Source organism: Xiphophorus hellerii, chromosome 15 (assembly GCF_003331165.1).
Source record: "Xiphophorus hellerii strain 12219 chromosome 15, Xiphophorus_hellerii-4.1, whole genome shotgun sequence".
NCBI classification, from domain to species: Eukaryota; Metazoa; Chordata; class Actinopteri; order Cyprinodontiformes; family Poeciliidae; genus Xiphophorus; species Xiphophorus hellerii.
This window is the reverse complement of record NC_045686.1, coordinates 17,857,256-17,877,447: the sequence shown is the minus strand read 5'-3', so window position 1 is coordinate 17,877,447 and position 20,192 is coordinate 17,857,256. Positions and strand designations below refer to the sequence as shown.

Genomic DNA, 20,192 nt, shown 5'->3' with positions numbered 1-20,192 from the left:
TACCACCAATGCAAAAAAAATATGTATATTTCCACTTTTCTGCAAAATTCACCAACTGAGGATTCAGAAGAGAAATAAGTGCTGTTTTCTGTTTTATTATAGCTGTCTGCCACCTTGTGCTCATTCTTAAGTATATGTAGTGTAAGATAATTAGTATTTCAGAAGAGCAGAATAAATCCTATGTTTTTTTAGCAATAGTATTTGTTGTTAATCTGTTGCTAAGAGATTAGCTTTTTTTTCTGGTAATGAACTGCCACGAAGTATAAATCAGATTTTTGTGTTGAATGTCAGTTCTATAACACATTCACCATCGATTAAAAAAAAAAAAATTTACTTTTCTGAAAATTTGACCAACTGCACAATTCTTAAGTAGCATAAAATAAGTAGTATTTCAAACAAGCAGAAGTAATATTGTTTTTTGAACAATAACAATATTTCTTGTTAATCTGTTGCTAAGAGATGAGCGCGTTTTCTGGTAACCAAGTGCCACAAAGTAAACATCTGATTTTTACTTTTGCAAAATTTACCAACTGTAAATTTCTTGTCTACGCAGATAAAGATTATTTCTAAAGAGCTTATGTTTTATAAAAAGTAATTACTTTAGTGTTTAGAGATTAGTGTTTTTTCCTGTTAACAAACTGCCATGAAGTATAAATCAGATTTTTACTTTTTTGTTGAATATCTGCTCTATAATATATTTACCACCAATGACAAAAATAAATCCCTTTTCTGAAAAATTCACCAACTGCACAATTCTTGATAAGTTAGTATACGATAAGTGGTATTTCAAAAGAGCAGAAGAAATGTTATGTTTTTTTAAAAATAGCAGTATTGTTTTGTTAATCTGTTGCTGAGAGATGAGCTCGTTTTCTGGTAACCAAGGGCCACGAAGTAAATATCTGATTTTTACTTTTGCAAAATTTAATAACTGTAAATTTCTTGTGTCTAAGCAGATAAGCAGTATTTCAAAAGAGCTTATGTTTTATAAACAATAATTAATTTGGTTTTAAGAGATGAGTGGTTTTTCTGGTAACGAACTGCCACGAAGTATAAATCAAATTTTTACTTTTGTGTTGAATGTCTGTTTTATAATATATTTACCAACAATGGCAAAAAAATAAATAAGTTCACTTTTTTGAAAATTTCACAGTTGTTAATTAGTATAAGTTAAATAGTATTTCAAAAGAGCAGAAGAAATCTTATGTTTTTTGAACACTAACAATATTTGTTGTTAATCTGTTGCTAAGAGATGAGAAAGTTTATGGTAACCAAGTGCCACGGAGTAAATGTCTGATTTTTACTTTTGCAAACGTAAAAATCAGAAGGCAGTGCACTAACATTAGCGCAAACATTTTCCTAGCCTTTTCCCTAAAAAAAAGCTTTTTAGCTATTTTTAAATTTTATTATCCATGTTTAGCACACTGAATGGAGGAAGTCATTGTAAGACAACATGCTAGTGATACCCTACGTGCCACTGGCAGCATTTATGCTAACATTAACATTTTGGCTAATTTTAGCTTCTACATTAATTTTAACATACTGAATGGTGTAAGTCCATGTTTTTTCAACATGCTTGTGACTCTCCACATGCTATTGAGTACATTGTAGCTTACTTTAGCATTGATGCTGATTTTTAGCATCAGTAAGCTGGATTCCAACCGACGGGCACACTTTGGCAGGCCCCGTTTAATTTCTTCAGAAGGTTTTTTGTTTACTATATCCGCCAGATGATTTAGTATAACATAGAGATCCACTTTTGTCGCATGCATAACCAGTTGAACCCAGATAACTACTTCTACTTCTGTAAAACTACAAATAACCTTTTTACTGACTGACATCATATCGGATTAAACTTTTCCTGCTTTAAGTTAGGATTACCAAACATATTTTGTTTGATAAATAAATATCTGTTTTCTTCACAAATATCTGGTTTTGGCCATCATAAAAGTATGTATGAAACCAGCCAAGCTCACAAAGACTTTCAAATGATGTGCACAAAGAAGAGCAGAGGATTCAGAAGAGAAATAAGTGCTGTTTTCTGTCTTATTATAGCTGTCTGCCACCTTGTGCTCATACTGTGAAACTGCATATCCTAACTCCTTTATGTCTCTTTTCATCCCCACAGGATGTGATCCAAGCAATCAAGGAGACGGCATTTGTCACATCTGATTATCCTGTTATTTTATCCTTTGAAAATCATTGCAGGTACATTTTCCATTAATGTTTTTAACATATCTACTGTAATATGTCAGTTTATTCACTGTATTTTATTTTTGTTTATTTCCAGTAAAATACAGCAGTATAAGATGGCCAAGTACTGTGAGGAGCTCTTTGGCGACCTTCTTCTCAGGCAGCCTCTGGAGAACTACCCAGTAAAGTTTTCCTCTTCCTCTCAGTGAAATTTCTTCCCACTCTATAAAACAAGCAGCCATAGAATTGGGATTGTGTCATGTCTCTCTCTGCCTGTCTTCAGATGGATCCTGGGCATCCCTTACCTTCACCAAATGACCTGAAGAGAAAAATCCTAATAAAGAATAAGCGGTTAAAACCTGAAGTGGAGCAGAGTATGTATAAAGTACAGACGCATGACTTCATCCTCAAGTGCTGGTAAGTTTGGAAACTATAAACATTGTGAATGTGTGACACAGGGCAACTTGAAGCTTTAAAGAAGCACATGGAGGCCGGTGAGACCAACACTCCTGCTATCATTATGGGAGAAGAGAATGAAGACGATGCAGAGAACGGTCAGCTGAATACAACTTTAACTGTTTTTGTGTAAACTGATCAATTGGACAGGCATAGTCAATATATTAGATATAACTGATTATCTTGGCCATAAAAGTTATATTCAGCTTCTAATTATGTAGTTGAGTAGCTGTTTCAGTCACATAATGATACAACTGCAATAATTCTTTTGTGCAATGTACCAATACCACATGCAGCAAGACTGCCCCACAGCATCCTGCTTCCCCTTCCATGCGTGTTACAGTATTCTAAGGTTTATAGCCTCACCATTGCTCTTAAAAAATATTTGCCTTGTCTGAGTATAAAATGCTTCTCCAGAATGTATTTAAGTCAGTTTAGCTTGTATGTCTTGGTTTTTTACATTTTTATTTTTTTGAGTTATACAACAATTTGTAGCACTGAAATTTAATTAATACATTTATAGCCATGTTAATTGTATGTTCCCTTCTGACCAGCACTGTTCTCCGAGAAAAATGTCTGATTCTGTGTAAAAGATAAACTCCATGTAGCTAATTTGTTTCTTAAAAGAAAAGTGGCTGACATACATTTGAGTTAACTGTAAGATTTTTTTAATACTACTGTATGTTTCTTGGTATAGGGGAAAAAGAAGCTGAAGATAAAGATTTGAATTCAGAGGCTCCCAGCATTCTGTCAGAAGTCACCAGTGACAAAGAGACGAACAGCGTTTCCCAGAGTAACGCCATCAGCTCTGGAAAAGAGGAAGAGCGCAGCAACAGCATCAAAAAGGTCAGTCTGTAGTTTGAGGATCAGACTTGGGCAAAAAGCTGTTTGTAGTTTGCACTTTTCAGAGAATGCAATTACAGACTTTCATATCATTTTGTGTACAGTGAGACCAAAATTTAATTGTACAAAAGCAAAAACAATTAGCTTAAACATTTACGATGTTACTCTTAGGATTTTTTAACATACCTGCAACTATCGTACAACATGCTTGTCTCAAGAGTTGTGTGCTTTTGACTGATTTAGAAAATAATGCATATTAAGTTAATAGCATTAAGCAATATTTGGATAAACTATTTTTTCTTCCTCACCTGAATGTTGACAAATTTATGTTGTCAACATTTTTAAATATTGATTTTGTTTTCTGTCAGTTTTTGATTGATTTGAAAAACATTTTTCTCAATTTGATTATTTTCCAATGTTTCACAGTAAGCTTTTGCATTTATCAAACACTACAAAATCTAATTCAAACTAAGGACCTACTGCTTTGGAATAAAGTTGTCTAAAAATTGGAAGAAAAAATGTGTTAAATATATTGACTTAATTTAAACGCCAACTGAATTACTTTCTGCATACAATTCAAGACAAATCGCTTAATTTCTGATTCATGTTTGTCAAAATGGAAAGAACAAATGATACACAGATTAGACAGCTTTATGCTGTTTTTTCTAGTTTAATTTCTCAAATTTTTATTTTGAAAGTAGGAGTTCACATTTCAGTGCAATGGTGGGAAGGAAATCACATTTATGTTAAATTATTCATGAGGTACAAAAACAAATATCCATCGACTGCATCTTGAAAATATCATTAAAACGCATCATGTGTTTCCTGCCTCGGACATCCTCAGTTTTAGTTCAGGCAAACATTACATGAAGTTGCAGCAAATGATGTTGATAAATATTTCTAATGAAGTCAGATTAGCCATATTTGTAAAAATCACAGGGCTCCTCATGATTGGACCTTTTTTTCCCCCAGGTACCTGATGACGAGGTCACAGAGATTTCTGAAGCAACAGACGCCACAGATATCTCTGAGGCATCTGATCAAGACAACAAGAAGGCAAGAACCCGCCGATGTTTCTCCTTACTCTGTAGAAATCTTTGGAAGATATTTATGTACACCGTAAGTAATTTGTAACTATTCCTCTGTTGTGTGCAGGGCGGAGATGTGGCAGAGGACTCTGAGGAGGCTCTAATAGCGCAATATAAATATGAGTCAGCCACCACAAATATCCACCCGTATCTCTCAGCCATGGTCAACTATGCACAGCCGGTGAAGTTCCAGGGTTTTGATGTTGCAGAAGGTGAGGATCATTAAAGTTTTTCCCTCTTCTACAGGTTAGTTTTCTGTACACTGATGTGGAGAGCAGATAAACAGCCTCAAAGTCCAAGGCAAAGAGCCTGATTTGACTATTTCTGGTCCGATTTTGTGTGTTTCAGAGAGGAATATCCACCACAACATGTCATCCTTTAATGAGTCAGTGGGCCTGGGCTATCTGAAGACCAACGCCATCGAGTTTGTCAAGTATCCTTTGAGCCACTGAGATTACTGCTCCTTTAGATTTGAAAAACTTAATGGACACACCTTATGATATCATGATCAGCACTACTAAGAACACCTTTATTCTTTAAACTACATAAAGATCTCATAAATCACTAGTTCCTGATGCACTACAGCTGCATATTTTTCTGTGTTTTCTGTTCAAACAGAACATGCAGCGTCTCAATCTTTATGTCTTTCTAAGTTAAGTTGGTTTGTTCGACCATCTTGTGCATTTTCCATCGCTGTTACAGACATTCACACATTTTTAATCACACTCCACACACACACTTACATGTGCAGAAACACACATGCTCTCCTTCCTTTTTTTTAATCCCTTTTGAAATTTTCCTGAGCATCAGTGCAGCTACAACAAGCGTCAGATGAGCCGTATCTACCCCAAAGGAGGCAGGGTGGACTCCAGTAATTACATGCCTCAGATCTTCTGGAACGCAGGCTGCCAGATGGTCTCCCTCAACTTCCAGACCCCAGGTACCACAGCATGCAACATGGGACTTCTGACCTCTCCCTCTCTTGCACACACGTGTGTATTTAATGTGTTCCCGAAATATAGAAAAGCACCTCTGATCTTATGGTATCTTATGCACATGATGTGGTTGAAGGAGGATATGCTAATTAGCTGCTAAAGATGATAGAAAGGAAAAAGAGGGTGATATGCACTCAGTTTGAAGTAAATCTGTTTGATAATACTTTTTGTTCAGACTTCACATGTAAACTAATGTTTTGTGCTGCATGTTATTTATCATATGTACTGTCAACATTATCACTTTCACATATATCACATTACTTGATTTTCAGTGCCTTGACTTTTAATTTTGCTGCATTACAACCACAAACTTAGACAATACAGTGAATAACTGAAATGGAAGAAAAACAACAAGATTTTTGATCCCTATTTATCAAAAAATAAGTTAAAAGGTGCAGAATATGTATATAAGTCCACTATACTTTAATACCCCTGAATAAAATCTATTGTAGCTAATATTACTCTGTTTTTTATGAAAGAGTGGGAAAAGGTAAATTGTCTGAAGAAAACCTTAAGAAGTTCTGTTTCACTCCTAGTGGTGGCAGTATCATGCTGTGGGGAAGCTTTTCTATACAAGCAACAGAGGACCTGGTCAGTTAATAAACAGAACTAACACATAAAAAAAAGTGGCATTTAGATGATGCATGTCTCTTGATGTGCAAAGCTTCACTGTAATTGCAGTAAAATGTGTTCCTTCAAAATAGTCACTCAGGGAGGGTGAATACAAATAGATGCTGTAGAGTCCATGGTTAAAAATGAAAACCCAAATATAATTTTACTTCCACTTCACAATTACATGTTAATTTGTTTCAGTCTACTACAAAAAATCCTGCTGAAAATTCTTGAAGTTTGTACTTGCTACATGAGAAAATGTGGAAAAGTTCAAGAGGAGCATTTGACTTTGCATCATACTGTCAAGTTTTTCATTTTCTTGTTACATGAATCAATATGCAGGTTTCAGGTTTACATTCCTAGCTAGGAAGAACTATAGGGCAAGCAGCGTTTTGTTTGAGTCTCTTGTGCAAATATTTATACAATCAGCCTGCTGACACTTTATATATTAGCCTTGTCTCCACAGTCGCTCCTGTTTGTTTTTCAGCTTTTGACTGTGCAAGTCTCTTATGAAACTAACATTTTTAAATTGTGCACAAACACATATATAATGTGAGTTACGCCTATTGAACAGCAGCTGCTGCTCTGTAACTCAAAGCAAAAGCGGCTTGACCATATGGGCCGCTGTATGCAGGGCATGTGCAAGAGCTGGAGGCCTTTTACACAGGAGGCGGAGCTCTTGGAAGTAGATTATTTAAGAGCAAAGATGTTAAAGAAATAAATGTCTGCTTTCCAGCCAAAAACCTAAAACATTTGCCAGTACTCTAATTTATTGTTTGCATGTTGGGTTTTTACCTTCAGAATTTTAGATTTGTTGTGGTTCTAATGTAAGAGCTTGCTATTAAAATCGATTCTTTCTCCTCTATGCTCTTTCAGATCTGGCCATGCAGCTGAACCAAGGAAAGTTTGAGTACAACGGCTGTTGTGGGTGAGAGCAACCCCCTCCCCCCTCCCACCTCCCTCTCTCTAAGGCTCATCAATTACAACTTGTCACATCTCATTACTTATTGCCAGTAGCTACTACTTGCCCCTGAGAGCCAATAAGTGCTTTGGAAAAGGATGCTCCCTTTCACTTGTCTCTGAATTCATTTACATCTTCCTCCTCCCATTGCTGTCTCCATTCCTCGGCTAATACTGTCCCTGAGGGCAGGGATTGTGCTGCTAATACTAGAAATGTCATCTGTGAGGAGAGCAGGGCATTTGCAGACAACTATCATTATTAATATTTTCTAATGTGGAGTGTCTAATGATTTTTTCTCTCTGATATTGGTAGAAATGTGTGATTTTCAAAATATTAGTATTCAGTGAGTTTACCCATAGGTGATTTTGTTGTTCCTGTGCTCAGGTACCTGCTGAAGCCAGACTTCATGCGTCGGTCAGACAGGACGTTTGACCCTTTCTCTGAGACGCCGGTGGATGGCGTCATTGCAGCAACCTGCAGCGTCCAGGTTAGCCCATCAGAATACTGGCGGCTGTTATTACAACAGGAACAGCAGCATGTTTATTATTTTTATCCTCACTAACATTTCTTTGTAAAAAGCTGCATTAAGTTGTGTTTTCCTGCTAAATTTCAGGTGTTCTCAGGACAGTTTCTGTCTGACAAAAAAATTGGCACATACGTTGAAGTAGATATGTACGGCTTGCCCACGGATACAATTCGGAAAGAGTTCCGCACACGCATGGTGATGAACAATGGACTCAATCCAGCCTACAACGAAGAGCCCTTTGTTTTCAGAAAGGTATGAAGCAAGACATGAGAGGGAAGCAATAATAGATACTGTAATTCTAGAATTAGTTTGCATTGTTCTTGCAAAGACTTGTATTAACTTTTTCTGTCCATTTTTAAAATATAAATCAAAAGGTTTACTATCAATTTACTCCTGATCCACTATTTTAGATCACCCCACTACATCCATGAATTCAGTTTTTGCAAACTCTTCATCTCCACTAGTACATAAAATCCAGCACCTTACGCATGCAGACTTGCCCAGTTGTGATCTTTTCTCGCTGCTAAATATATCACAACCATCTATTAGTGGTATTATTACAAATTAAAAGGAGGGGAAGAATGAAAAAAGGATTGGCTTACATATGAATGCAACATTTACGCAACGAGAGAGCGCATAAATACAAATAGTTCATATCCAGACCTTGAAAATCCTCCAATTCACAGTATTATATTAGCAATCTTCAATGAATTTTTAGGGGATTTTGAGATAAACCAACACAAAATGGTTCATAATTTTGTAATAGAAGGATCAGCGCAGGGGTTTTCAAAGTTTTTTTGCAAATAAACTTCCTAAAAGCTTGAGCTGATCCTGATCTGGGTTGTCCTCCTGTTGGACGGTAAACCAACCCCATTAGCAAACCTTTTGCAGGCTTCAGTAGTCTTTATTTCTAGTATCCTAAAACAACGCTGGGTAATGTGGGGCAAAATGTGAGGTGTACATTAGTTTGTGTCTGAGCAAAGATGAAGATGGAAATGAGGATAAAATAAATGACATAGAAAAATAGAAAGAAAACAATAATTACAGATAAAGAAGAGAAACAAGAAACTGAAAGAGTTGAGACAGAAAGCCATGGAGTAATGTGTAGATAATAGTGCTGCTCTCAGCAGAATAGGAAGTCTCTCAGCCATGACTGTGACTCCAGCTTTCTAACACACACCATCCATCAAACCCTGCCGCAGTGCTGCTCTACTCTCTCCTTCGCACGCCCACACACACATACACACTGCTATCAAAGCAGGGCCATCACACCAGGAGCTGCTGCCGGGTCTCTCCTTTCCCATCCACGCTTACAAATGCCTGCAGATGCTGCTGTACATTCAGTGCTTACATACTGCTGTCAAGATGACTGAGCAAACAGTACACATCAGCAGTACTCATACTGTGTCAATGGAAATGCAAGCATACACACACGACGCCTCCAACCCTTGATCTCCAGCTTCATCTCCTTTGTATCCATTTATCCTCCCTTTTATGAGCAGTTATCTCCCAACACAGAACCAGTAAACACATTTATTCCCTAGTTATTTTTTTTCTAAAGACACACTGATCACAACACATGGCCTCATCGGTAGCGCACTGCTCTCCATCTCTTCATGTAATGTCCCCAGTTTCATCCTTGACTCACTACTTTAACTTAAGTTTGGCTGCTTGATTTTATTCACTATTTGCTCTCTGTGTTTCTTGCACCATTATTTAAGTAAACATTTTCCTCCCTCCTAACATCCCAACCTCTAGGTAATCTTACCAGATCTGGCGGTGCTGCGCATCGCAGTGTACGACGACAACAACAAGCTGATTGGCCAACGCATCCTGCCTCTGGACGGCCTGCAGGCTGGCTACCGTCACATCTCCCTGAGGAACGAAGGCAACAACCCTCTGTCGTTGCCGACAGTCTTCTGCCAAATCATCCTCAAGACCTACGTGCCCGACGGCTTCGGAGGTGAGGGCAGCAGGATTACACACACACTACATTCATTCATTTGAAGTGTTTTATTTTTGAACAGAGAACTACAGGTGGCTCTCATTCTAACTTGCAATATTTAACTCCCCTCAGATTATTCATAGCTGATAATAAAAAGGCGTCTGTAGCCTACAGGGACAGCAGGGGAGAAATGGAAAGTTTAGCAAGTCTCTTCTCATCCTGTGCCCCGGGCGGGTTAGCTTTAACATTTGCAGTAATGGCACGGCACAAATGATGACGACAGTAAATCTGCAGACTGCTTCATACGGGCACAAGCATACAAATGAGTTGGACAATTGGAGTTGCCATTAAATAAAGCCAAGAGGCTTTGAGTATGGAGCCATTATTGAGACTATTAGCTTCTCTCCCTGTCCACTACAGCACTGCTCAAAATGTAATCCTCTTCACTTGATATTATTGTTTCCCCCCCTGTTTATTCACTTGTTTTATCTGAAGGATAGTGAACTTTTACAGCTGCATTTTTTCAATATTTTTGCATGCAGCTATTGTGGATGCTCTATCAGATCCAAAGAAGTTTTTGACCATAGCGGAGAAGAGAGCCGACCAGATGAAGGCCCTGGGGATCGACACGGTACACATAACAAATGGAAATAGCAACTGCCTTTTCACAATAAAAACACCTTCCTATTTTAACTTTATCCTTCGTCTAACAGAATGACATAGCAGATGTTCCCAATGGAAGCTCAAAGAATGACAAGAAGGGAAAGGGAAAAGGAGACACAGGGAAAGCCAGTGTGACACAACAAGCCAGCTCAGATATGGCCCAGACCTCCAATTCTATCCAAAACAACACAAACGAGAACAAGAAGGGTAAACATTGAATTCTTATCGACTTTTTAAACATATGCACCATGTTTTTATTCTAAACACTGAGTTGTTTTTCTGCTGCTGTTTTAGATACTGCGCTTGTGCCTAATGTGAGCATTGATGACTTAAAGCAAATGAAGGTTTGTATTGTTTTAGTCAACATCTGCTTCACTTTTGAAAGATTTGTGAATAATGTGGATTTCAGGATTTAAGATAAATTTTTATTAAATGCCTAATTAAAGTAAAAATACCTTGCAAAAGGATTTTTTCTCCTTAACCTTTTCCACATTTCCTCAAACCTCAAAGTGTTTTGTTAGACTATTGATTCATGACCCAATCCCACCTTAAGCGTCTCCATAAATTCTCTGCTGTGTTGCTGTTTGTTCTCAATAAACGTTAGATGCCTTCACAGAACCATCTGCATTTATGCTGAGATCAAGTTACACACATCTGATTTTTTGAAGGCAATTAGTTGCATCGGATTTTATGAAGGGGTGTTAGAATAAAAGGGGGTAAATACATATTTATGTCTCACATTTTCGATCTTTTAGTACAACAAACAATTTGAGAACCAGCAATTATGCCCTACTTTGTGTTGGGATTTTTTTCTCCACAGCTGAACTAACCTGAACATTTAGTCTACCTAGGTCGAGTGTCCATCGTTTGGTATGAAACCCGGGTTATTATGTAGGAGTACAGAATGCGATTTGAACAATTGGAATCAAATCATAATTTTATCTTAGTGTTTTATAGCTCAAACACCCTCTACTATCTATAAACATCTTTTGACAATTTTATAGCGGTTAAACACTAAAATTAAAATAAAATCACTTTACTCAAACTAAGTTTGTGATAAACTCTTTGACAATTAAAGCCTACTAGATTTGTCTCGTCATAAAAATACCTAAAATAGCTGCTGCAGCTCTTCTGCTTCATTTCAACTTAAAATCATTGAAAGCTAAACCTAGGAGGTTGTGATGGCCTAAATTTGTGACTTAAATATCTTAAACGACGAAAAGTATTCAAGCTTTTCTAGTTAAACGGGTATGTGTTAGTCTCCATGGAGAAGATGAAAGTGAAAATACATTTTTAAAAAGTATTTAGTGGAAAAACAGCTGCAATATCCCACCAAAAATGCACTGAAGTCTGAGATTGTAATGTGGGAAAGATTAAGGGGTAGGGATATTTTTGTAAGGCCTTGTACATTGTATTACGCTGCTCTGTTCAGTGTCAGCCCTCATTATGGCCAGCATAAGACAACCTTACATCTGTGTTTCTCTCTGCAGAGCTACCTAAAGCTGATTAAAAAGCAGCAGAAGGAGCTCAACACTTTAAAGAAGAAACACTCAAAGGTAGGTGGGAGTTTGTTGGTAATGCAAAGTGGCTGCTGCTTATTCCTGATGGCGATTGAAGCTCAGAAAACCAGAAGCAGAACAAGGGAAACGCTGCAACCTTTCATCTTCTGCCTCATCATTTTATGCCTGCTCACATAAACACAGACAGTCCTTTGTAAACAAACAGAAGACGACCACGTGACGAATGCTTAGAAAGAAATTAGACTTGCTAAAGTTCTGTTTTGGCCAGCTATCCCCATGGAGACCATGGTGGATGCTAGCTCACCCATGCTAGCTCATTAATTATCACAGTATTTCTCTTGTTATGCAACATATGAATATTAGCACCATCTGGACACATCTGTTGACTGAAAAACGGTGACAACAGTTAGTTTTGCCTGTTTTGTTTTGCTTCAAATGTTGCTGTTAAATCAAAGCTATAGTGGTGCAAAAGGCAAACGTCCATCCACCTATGGTTTTACTCTGTGTACACAACAGGATCAAAATGCAATGCAGAAAGCCCATTGCACTCAGGTGGATAAGATGGTGTCCCTCCATGAAAAGGAAAAGACTAATCTGGAGAAACTGTTGGAGAAAGCCATCAAGAAACGAGGGTAAGAAAACAATCATGGGACAAGCAAGATCATTATTATATGAAAACATAGGAGGTAGACAGTGAGTGTGAATCTGCAGGTTTCAGATGACTTTGATTCTCACTTCTGTGTTGTTTACCGACAGGGAGAACAACTGTCAAGAGCTGAAGAAGGAGACAGAAGATAAGATCCAAACTCTCACCACAGATCATAAAGCAAAGGTATCAAAAACTAATATGTCTCCTAGAGATGGTCGTACTTGGGAAACAATCAATACTCAACCGTGTTGTCTGTGTGTCTGTGTGTGGGCAGGTGAAAGACATCACAGCACAACACACTAAGGAGTGGTCGGAGCTGATCAGTAGTCACAGCAACGAAGAGCGCGAGATGAAGGACAGTCATGTTACCCAGCAGTGTGAGCATCTCAAGAAGCTCCTTTCTAGTGTCCAGGATCAGCAGACCCTGCAGCTCAAAGTCATTCATGAAAGGTAAGACGGACACACACACACACACACACACACACACTCTGTATTCACTTGCTATAGTCTCACAATTCTACTAAACGCAGCAGAGGAGCAACAGTAGCATTTAGTCATTTTTTTTCTGGAAATGTTCAACTCAGGCAAAGCAAAGAGATGCGTGCCAACCAGGCCAAGATGTCCATGGAAAACAGTAAAGCAATCAGCCAAGACAAAAGTATCAAAAACAAGGCAGAGCGAGAGAGGTGGGTCACAGTACAAAGCCTTACAAAAGTATTTATCTGTTAAAAATAAATAAGTCATTCCATTGGAGTAGAAATATTTTTGCAAAGCGCTGTATGATTACTTGTTTTTCTTATGAGGTGAATGCTTTTGTCATTCAGGAGAGTGCGGGAGTTAAACAGCAGCAACACCAAGAAGTTTTTGGATGAGAGGAAGAGGGTATGTTTGCTATGATGTATATAGATATAAATTACTTTCTTAACAAACGGTAATAAATTTTTTTTACTTTATATACATTTATAGCATCATGGAAAATGTTCATAAGTAACTAACAAGTTAAAGCAGTGCTATCAAGTAAGTCTCTCGATAATTTTGTATTGCAGTCATGAAATGTTCATGTTCTGATTCGCTTCCAGTTGGCTATGAAACATCAGAAGGAGATGGAGCAGCTGGAGAAAAATCAGAGGGAGCAGTTGGATAAACTGGAGAAGCACAACGAGCAGGTCAGCAGATGATAATGAACTAAAGGAGCCTGAATTTCACAAACTGTAGATTTAAGTGGAAAACCAAACTTGCTTATAGGATATCAACAGTGTGCTTTCAGTAACAAGGCTTTTATATTTGGAATTAAACTCCTCCAATAAGTGCTTACTACCTAGTTTTGCATGCTTCTGCTGGTATCACCCTATCTTAGCTTTACTTGTTGTCAGGAGAAACATTTTGGTTAAGTTAAATGATTATTATAAATCTTCCAGAGGTATAGAGTAAGAGTTTGTCATGCCAATCTAAGATTCTCGATCTAATCAGTTTACAAAGACTACATAAAAATACTACAGCTACATCAATTTTGTAGGCATTATTGATTTTGGTAGCAGTGACTAAAAACATTAACACTTATTTTAATAATAAATGTAATACAAGAGATTGGATTTTTGTAATTTGAGTGGGAAATTGTGCTACTGCATTTCAAGATTTAATCTTTTTATACATTTTTACCATGTTTGTGCAAAAATGTGAGGGATGCTGTGTGAGGTCATATCCCTTTTTTTCCACCATCTGTCACAATATCTGTACATGTCTAACATGTATGCTCATTTTTTGTTTTATGATTTGCTTCTTCCGTCACAGCTTTTGAAATCACACCATGCAAACAAACAGGTTCAAGGTAGGCATCATCATCTGTCAGCTCTACCTCTGATACCAGCTTTGTGCTTCATTTCATGGGCATGTTTCCCTTTGTGCATCTCTTTTGTCTCTCTGTGGTAATATCTGGAGAGCCTCCTCAAAATTTGACTTTGTTTTCATTGATATAGCTTTACCCCAGCAATCCCCCGAGTATTTGAAAATGACTATACAAATTAAAGCAGAAAAGTGGCACGACTTAAAAGAAAAGAAACTCCTCTACTGTAAAATCCAATCCTGCCTTTTCAGTCTGCAGCTCTTGAAGGTGTCAGGCATGCCAACCAGCAGCTTGACTCATTTATCACCATGACTCACCAGCCATTACAAAGCAAAAAAAAAAAAGCCAGCTCACAAACTGATGTGATGTGTTTTCATTCCAGCTCACAATCATTTACATTCATAGCATGTGACAACATCCATCTGTTGACATTTTGTGACAACTGTCACTAGCATGAAAGGATTTGTTTTACTCTGATAATCTGCACAGCGAAACAACTCATGCGAGAGTCGTAAACCGCAGACTGAGATTGTAAACAGGAATTTGTAGGAAAAGATGGATGAATTCTCTGCGAAATGTTTGAGCTCCCACATTCCAGTCACATCTGCGTCTGAGTCACTGTTTTCTATCTCCCCAAAGGCCAAGGACATCCAGCAGATGGTGAAGTTGGAGGAGGAGATGGACCGTAGACCTGCCACGGTGGTCTGAGCGACTGACCGAGTCACGGGCCCACACACGTACACGCCTACACACTCCTACACGCACACACAGAGCGGTGCAGAAACACTCCCCCTGCAGGACATCCTCTACAGTGCAGAGATCATTCTCTCTAAACAGTCTGTTAATCTAATCCTGACTCAAACACGTGGAAGCTTTTTTCCTTTGTTCACCCCAGCCACGCCTCGTGTCTTCTGCACTTTTTATCCTGCCAATCAACTTTGTACCACTGAGCCATTGCTGCTTGTCGCTGTTCCACCGGGGGCGTGACCACTTCTATCAGGGACAGGAAACGTTACTTTGCGGATCAAGCAACAAAAACAGACATCCTTTCCTCCTCCACAGTACGTAGATCTCAGTGAGTCGTTGACTTCAGCGAGTTTTCTACACGGTAAAAGCTTCAGCTGTTGGTAGAATCAAGCACACACATGCATCATGGTTCACACACAGCAGATATCTATTCCTGTTTTGTTTTAATTGGCACCCAATAAACTCACAGTTTCCGTGTGTAAAGAGGGGAGAGGAGTTGTTCGACTTTGTTACTCCAGCACAAGTGAATAAACTTTGTGAAATACACTGTACACACACCACCAGTCCTGTCCTGAGCACTTTGTATATGATAGGTTGTTCAATGTGGGAAATGTAGCAGTGCACTACTGTATGTTTCTGTGTCTTTCAGTAAGAATGTATCTTAAAAAACCAAACTATTAAAAGGTAACTCTTAGAGAGAGGACCCCTTCCTCACCAATATTGATGTCTTGTTGAGTTGGATACCTGTAAAGGGATGACGGGTAATTAATCACATCAGTTATTACTAATATTCAGTCAGATTTTTATGTTGATTTACTATTTGATACAGAAAGTCAAATAGATGGTGCAATAACTTTCGCACAGACTTCATTTATCAGATTCCAGCTGAATACATCTCTCTCATATTCAATAAATTAGAATATTATCAAAAAGTTACTATTTATTTTAGTAACTCGGTTCACCAAGTGAGACACACTAATGCTTCAACCTTTGTTAATTATGATGACTTTCCACCTGCAGCCAATCAAAACCCAGAAAAGAACAATTTAACATCTGATTAAAAGGTTGCTAACTTTCTAAAGCTACTTTCAATCTGTCAAATGAAGCTGTATCACAGATTCTAATTTATTGAGTATGACTGTATAAATCCTGTGGGGACACAGGATCATATGTACTATGCAAAAGTAAATTCACCCCCCCCCCCCTAAAATAAAAAGATCTAGAGATAATTTTGTCTGGTAACAATTTATTTGAAGGATTATGAATAAGACTGACATGACACCGTCATAAACATAACAACCTGTCATGAACATGAGTGAGTCTTCATGAATATTTATGACTGTTGTCATAAAGTGTCATTCGGTAAATCATGACATTTTTAATACAAAGTTGACATTATTCAAAAGGTCTTTATGACAAATTGACATTAACCAAGAAATCATAATAATATAAAGCAACATAATTTTTAAAGTTTAATCAGTAATACTTTTATAACAAATTTATGTCAGATCATGATTTCTTGGTTAAGGTCAAGTTGTCATAACAAAGACATTTTGCATAATGTCAACTTTGTATTAAAAGTGTCATGATTTACCAAATGACACTTTATGACAACAGTCATAAATATTCGTTAAGACTCACTCATGTTCATGACAGGTTGTTATGTCATGTTTATGACGATGTCATGACAGTCTTATTCACAACCTGTCGAATAAAGTGTTACCTTTTGTCTAAAGGTGACCCAACCAGAGGGTCAAACACAGAAAGAAGTAACCAAAAAGTGGTGTGTTTTTATACTTTTTTTTTTCTTTTTTTTTACATTACCAGAGGCAATAAAAGCTATTTCAAGATAAGGTGGAACTTTGTTTTGCATTACACACTTGTTTTAGTTTGTAGACTTAAAACTCCCTTTAAAATCGAGCCTAATTGCACCAGAATACTGTTTGTGGGTTTATAGATGGCTTTTATCTACAACCCTGACCAACATGAATACAGAAAAGAAATAGCATTCAAATGTTTACCCAAATGATACAAAGACTTAATATAAAATGTTAAAGGGGGACACGAGCTCTTGTTGGGATTTTGGCCTTTTATAGAGAATGTTTTTTTTTTTTTCTGTTTTATTCTGCTGTAATAAATAATGGTAGAAGAGATGTTTATGTATATATTCTGCTGGAATGTACTTAAATGACTTGTCTTTCTGACCAGTGTTCTTTCTTTTAAGAGCTTGGGGACAGACTGTCATGTTGGGGAAGGACATTTATCAACCACTGGCCTCTTTTTTTTATCCTTTTGTTTTGTTTCCCTTCACTGCACCACATCACACAATCTAAAGCTCACTACATATCTAGAACAGAGATAAAAACGAGTAAAAAGTGCTTTTAAAGTTTATTCCATGGCTTTCAGATGTGCCACTCAGTGTCTGCTAGGATGTTTAAATTATTTTATGAATGATAAAATGCCAAAATAAGGGGTTATTTGTATGAAGGTACATATAAATAAATATATATTAGATAATGTGTAGTTTAAGATTATTATGTTAGAGGCTTTTTTGCACTAGTTGTTTCTGTTGTGTGAAAACTTGTAACCTTGGATTTTGAGTTTGTCCTAAAAGAAACAAAAACATTATTTTTGCAGAGCAACATCCCTGATTTCATTTCCTTAGTTTCTACTGTATATCTGTTTTCTATTTGAATTGTAGCTTGTTAACAGACATTCTGTGTGTGTTTTTGTATTTATATTGTACTGTTGAACTTATAGCATTAACAATACTGTTGTTATCCAGCTCCTTTAATACTGTTTTATAGTACGTGTATCAATAAATCCAGGTGTAAAAACAAGACATTTACCTTTGGCTGATTTGTGTCCTTGTCTATTTGTACAGGGCCTTGATAAAGTAATCACACTCCTTTAACTTTTGCACATTTTATCACACTTAAGTTACAAACTTAAGTGGGAATTTTATGTAACACATATTTGTGAAGTGGAAATATATACATTTTCTAATTACAACTGAGAACTGAGGAATGCATTTGTACTCAAACTCCCCTTTCTCCAGTAGCCCTAAAATGAATTCAATGCAAGAAAATTGCAAGTCAGAAGTCACCTAATTATATTAAATAGCGTTTACCTGTGTCTAATTTAATCTTTTTATAAAAACAGATCTTGTGTGAAGCCCTCAGAGGTTCAAACCTCTGAGAAAAAGGTCAGATGTGAGGGTTTCACATCTGACCTACAAACCAGGACAAGCAGCCAAGAGGCCAATGGTAACTCTGGAGGAGCTGCAGAGATTCACAAGTCAGAAAGGAGAGCAGAATTACAGGAAAACCATTACAGACCCACGTAGGACTTTCTTCCCTATATTGCAACTGTAAACTAGAACTGGTCATGTTGAACACACCACCTCAGCTTGATGAGAAGCTTTTCTTCAGAAAGCACAGAAGAAGAAAACCTATTAGTGACTTAAAAAAAAGAAGAAAACATGACTGAGGTGAGGTGTTCAAAAGGAATATACAGCCAGAGAAACAATAAGATGCTGAAATTCTGCAGTTAAATCAACACTATGCAAAGTCTATTTGGTCCTTTTTAGTATTGGCATTAATTTAACTTTTTCAGAGTTATTTCAACAAGAAACTGAATCATTTTGAACAGTTGAAATAGTTATAACTATTCAAACTATTGTTGAAATAACTCTGTAATAGTTAAATTAATGCCAATACTGAAAAGGACCAAATAGACTTTACATAGTGTTGATTTAACTGCAGAATTTGAGTGTGCATATTTATGTTTGAGTTATTCTAAGTCTGAATCTGTAGGAAGATGTGAACGTTTAATGTCAGAAAATCCATCTGATCTAACTGAACTACAGTATTTTCAAATAGTTTTCAAAAATGCTGTGAAAAGCTGGTACAGACATACCAAAGACTTCCATCTGCAATTACAAAATTGTCTGAAAAAGATCGGTTAAAAAAAATGCACGCCACACTTTTCAAATTAGTATGTAGTATAAAAAAATATTTGTACAGTGTGTCATTTTCCACTTCAGCTATGCATTACTTTGCATCAAGTAAAATCGAAAAAATAAATGCCGAAGTTGGTTTTGTAACAGTTCAAGCTCATGGTGATCTGATGTCCCCAGACCCAAAGGCGGTGAGAGTGGACAGCACACGCTCCTATTTACTTTCCAAATTTATGTTCCTTCATCTCATTCAACAAGTGTGGAGTGAATTTATATGCCAGCGCCCCTCAAGCACCGGCCGCGCCATCGCAGAGTCTCTTTATTATTATAAACATCGTATTTCCATTAGAAAGCAGAACAAAGCCCGATAATTATGCTCGAGTTGCTCCCCGGGAAATCTCGCTTTCTCTAGCCTACTATATATTAGGATCCCTGGGTCTGTCGGGACGCTTTCCCCGGAAGCAGACAAGCAGACATGAGTTTATTTTTTAGTTAAACCTTGGTTTTGTTGAAGAAACATGCTCAAAACTACTGGACAGACAGGCACAAAAATCCTCCTGGATGCGATGTCCAAGGATAAAGTCCACTTGGCCAGGTTTGTTCTGGACGCGCTGGATGGGGAAATCGTTGACTCCACAGCGGACGGCGCACAGACGCCCCTCATCTCTTCCGTTCTGCTGCCCGACAGCCAGACCCGATGTAAGTTCATAGAGCTTCTGCTGCACAGAGGGGCCAGTGTTAACCACCAAGATGGGAACGGACGCACCGCGCTCAGCTACGCCTGCGAGAAGGGCTACCTGGACGCGGTCAAGATCCTGGTCCAGAACGGCGCAGATCCAGAGATCCTGGACTCGTGGGGAAACACCCCGTTGATGTACGCGGCTGTAGCGGATCACACCTTAGTTGTTGAGTTTTTGGTGAGAGCCTTCAAGAGGTTAGGTCTGCGGATAGACAGGCAGAATAAAGCTGGCAACTCTGCAGTTGAAGTGGCAAAGTTCCTCGGTCACACAGAGTGCATTTCTGCGCTTACCAATATCTCTAAGAGGAGCCGTGAGGCTGATGAAGGCAAGTTTGAGGGAAAAGTTGATTGTTTAGCCAGTAAACTTGAAGTCCTCAAAATGAGTGGCCGTGCAGAAATGTCTCACAGTTGTACCTTGCAATCAATGCCTCAGATAAAGCCCAGCCGTTTGCCAGCG

General features: G+C 37.8%; 1 protein-coding gene across 5 annotated transcripts in view; it reads left to right on the top strand.

Annotated features, from left to right (window-relative positions):
* plcb4b (phospholipase C, beta 4b) overlaps positions 1-16,248 on the top strand; it is a 66,530-nt gene extending 50,282 nt beyond the window's left edge. For 4 of the 5 annotated variants that reach the window (XM_032584383.1, XM_032584387.1, XM_032584382.1 and 1 more), the window contains 25 exons: positions 2,126-2,205; positions 2,288-2,372; positions 2,474-2,564; positions 2,649-2,744; positions 3,344-3,492; positions 4,462-4,545; positions 4,645-4,789; positions 4,926-5,010; positions 5,393-5,517; positions 7,061-7,112; positions 7,530-7,632; positions 7,759-7,923; positions 9,430-9,634; positions 10,159-10,247; positions 10,330-10,486; positions 10,574-10,623; positions 11,770-11,835; positions 12,316-12,431; positions 12,556-12,631; positions 12,723-12,898; positions 13,033-13,134; positions 13,273-13,330; positions 13,528-13,614; positions 14,240-14,276; positions 14,931-16,248. In XM_032584383.1, the coding sequence (XP_032440274.1) occupies positions 2,126-2,205; positions 2,288-2,372; positions 2,474-2,564; positions 2,649-2,744; positions 3,344-3,492; positions 4,462-4,545; positions 4,645-4,789; positions 4,926-5,010; positions 5,393-5,517; positions 7,061-7,112; positions 7,530-7,632; positions 7,759-7,923; positions 9,430-9,634; positions 10,159-10,247; positions 10,330-10,486; positions 10,574-10,623; positions 11,770-11,835; positions 12,316-12,431; positions 12,556-12,631; positions 12,723-12,898; positions 13,033-13,134; positions 13,273-13,330; positions 13,528-13,614; positions 14,240-14,276; positions 14,931-14,980 (2,529 nt within the window). In that variant the 3' untranslated portion in view covers positions 14,981-16,248. The remainder of the gene's footprint in view (positions 1-2,125; positions 2,206-2,287; positions 2,373-2,473; positions 2,565-2,648; positions 2,745-3,343; positions 3,493-4,461; positions 4,546-4,644; positions 4,790-4,925; positions 5,011-5,392; positions 5,518-7,060; positions 7,113-7,529; positions 7,633-7,758; positions 7,924-9,429; positions 9,635-10,158; positions 10,248-10,329; positions 10,487-10,573; positions 10,624-11,769; positions 11,836-12,315; positions 12,432-12,555; positions 12,632-12,722; positions 12,899-13,032; positions 13,135-13,272; positions 13,331-13,527; positions 13,615-14,239; positions 14,277-14,930) is intronic. The other variant, XM_032584388.1, reaches the window with a different exon arrangement.
* Positions 16,249-20,192: the final 3,944 nt, after the last annotated feature.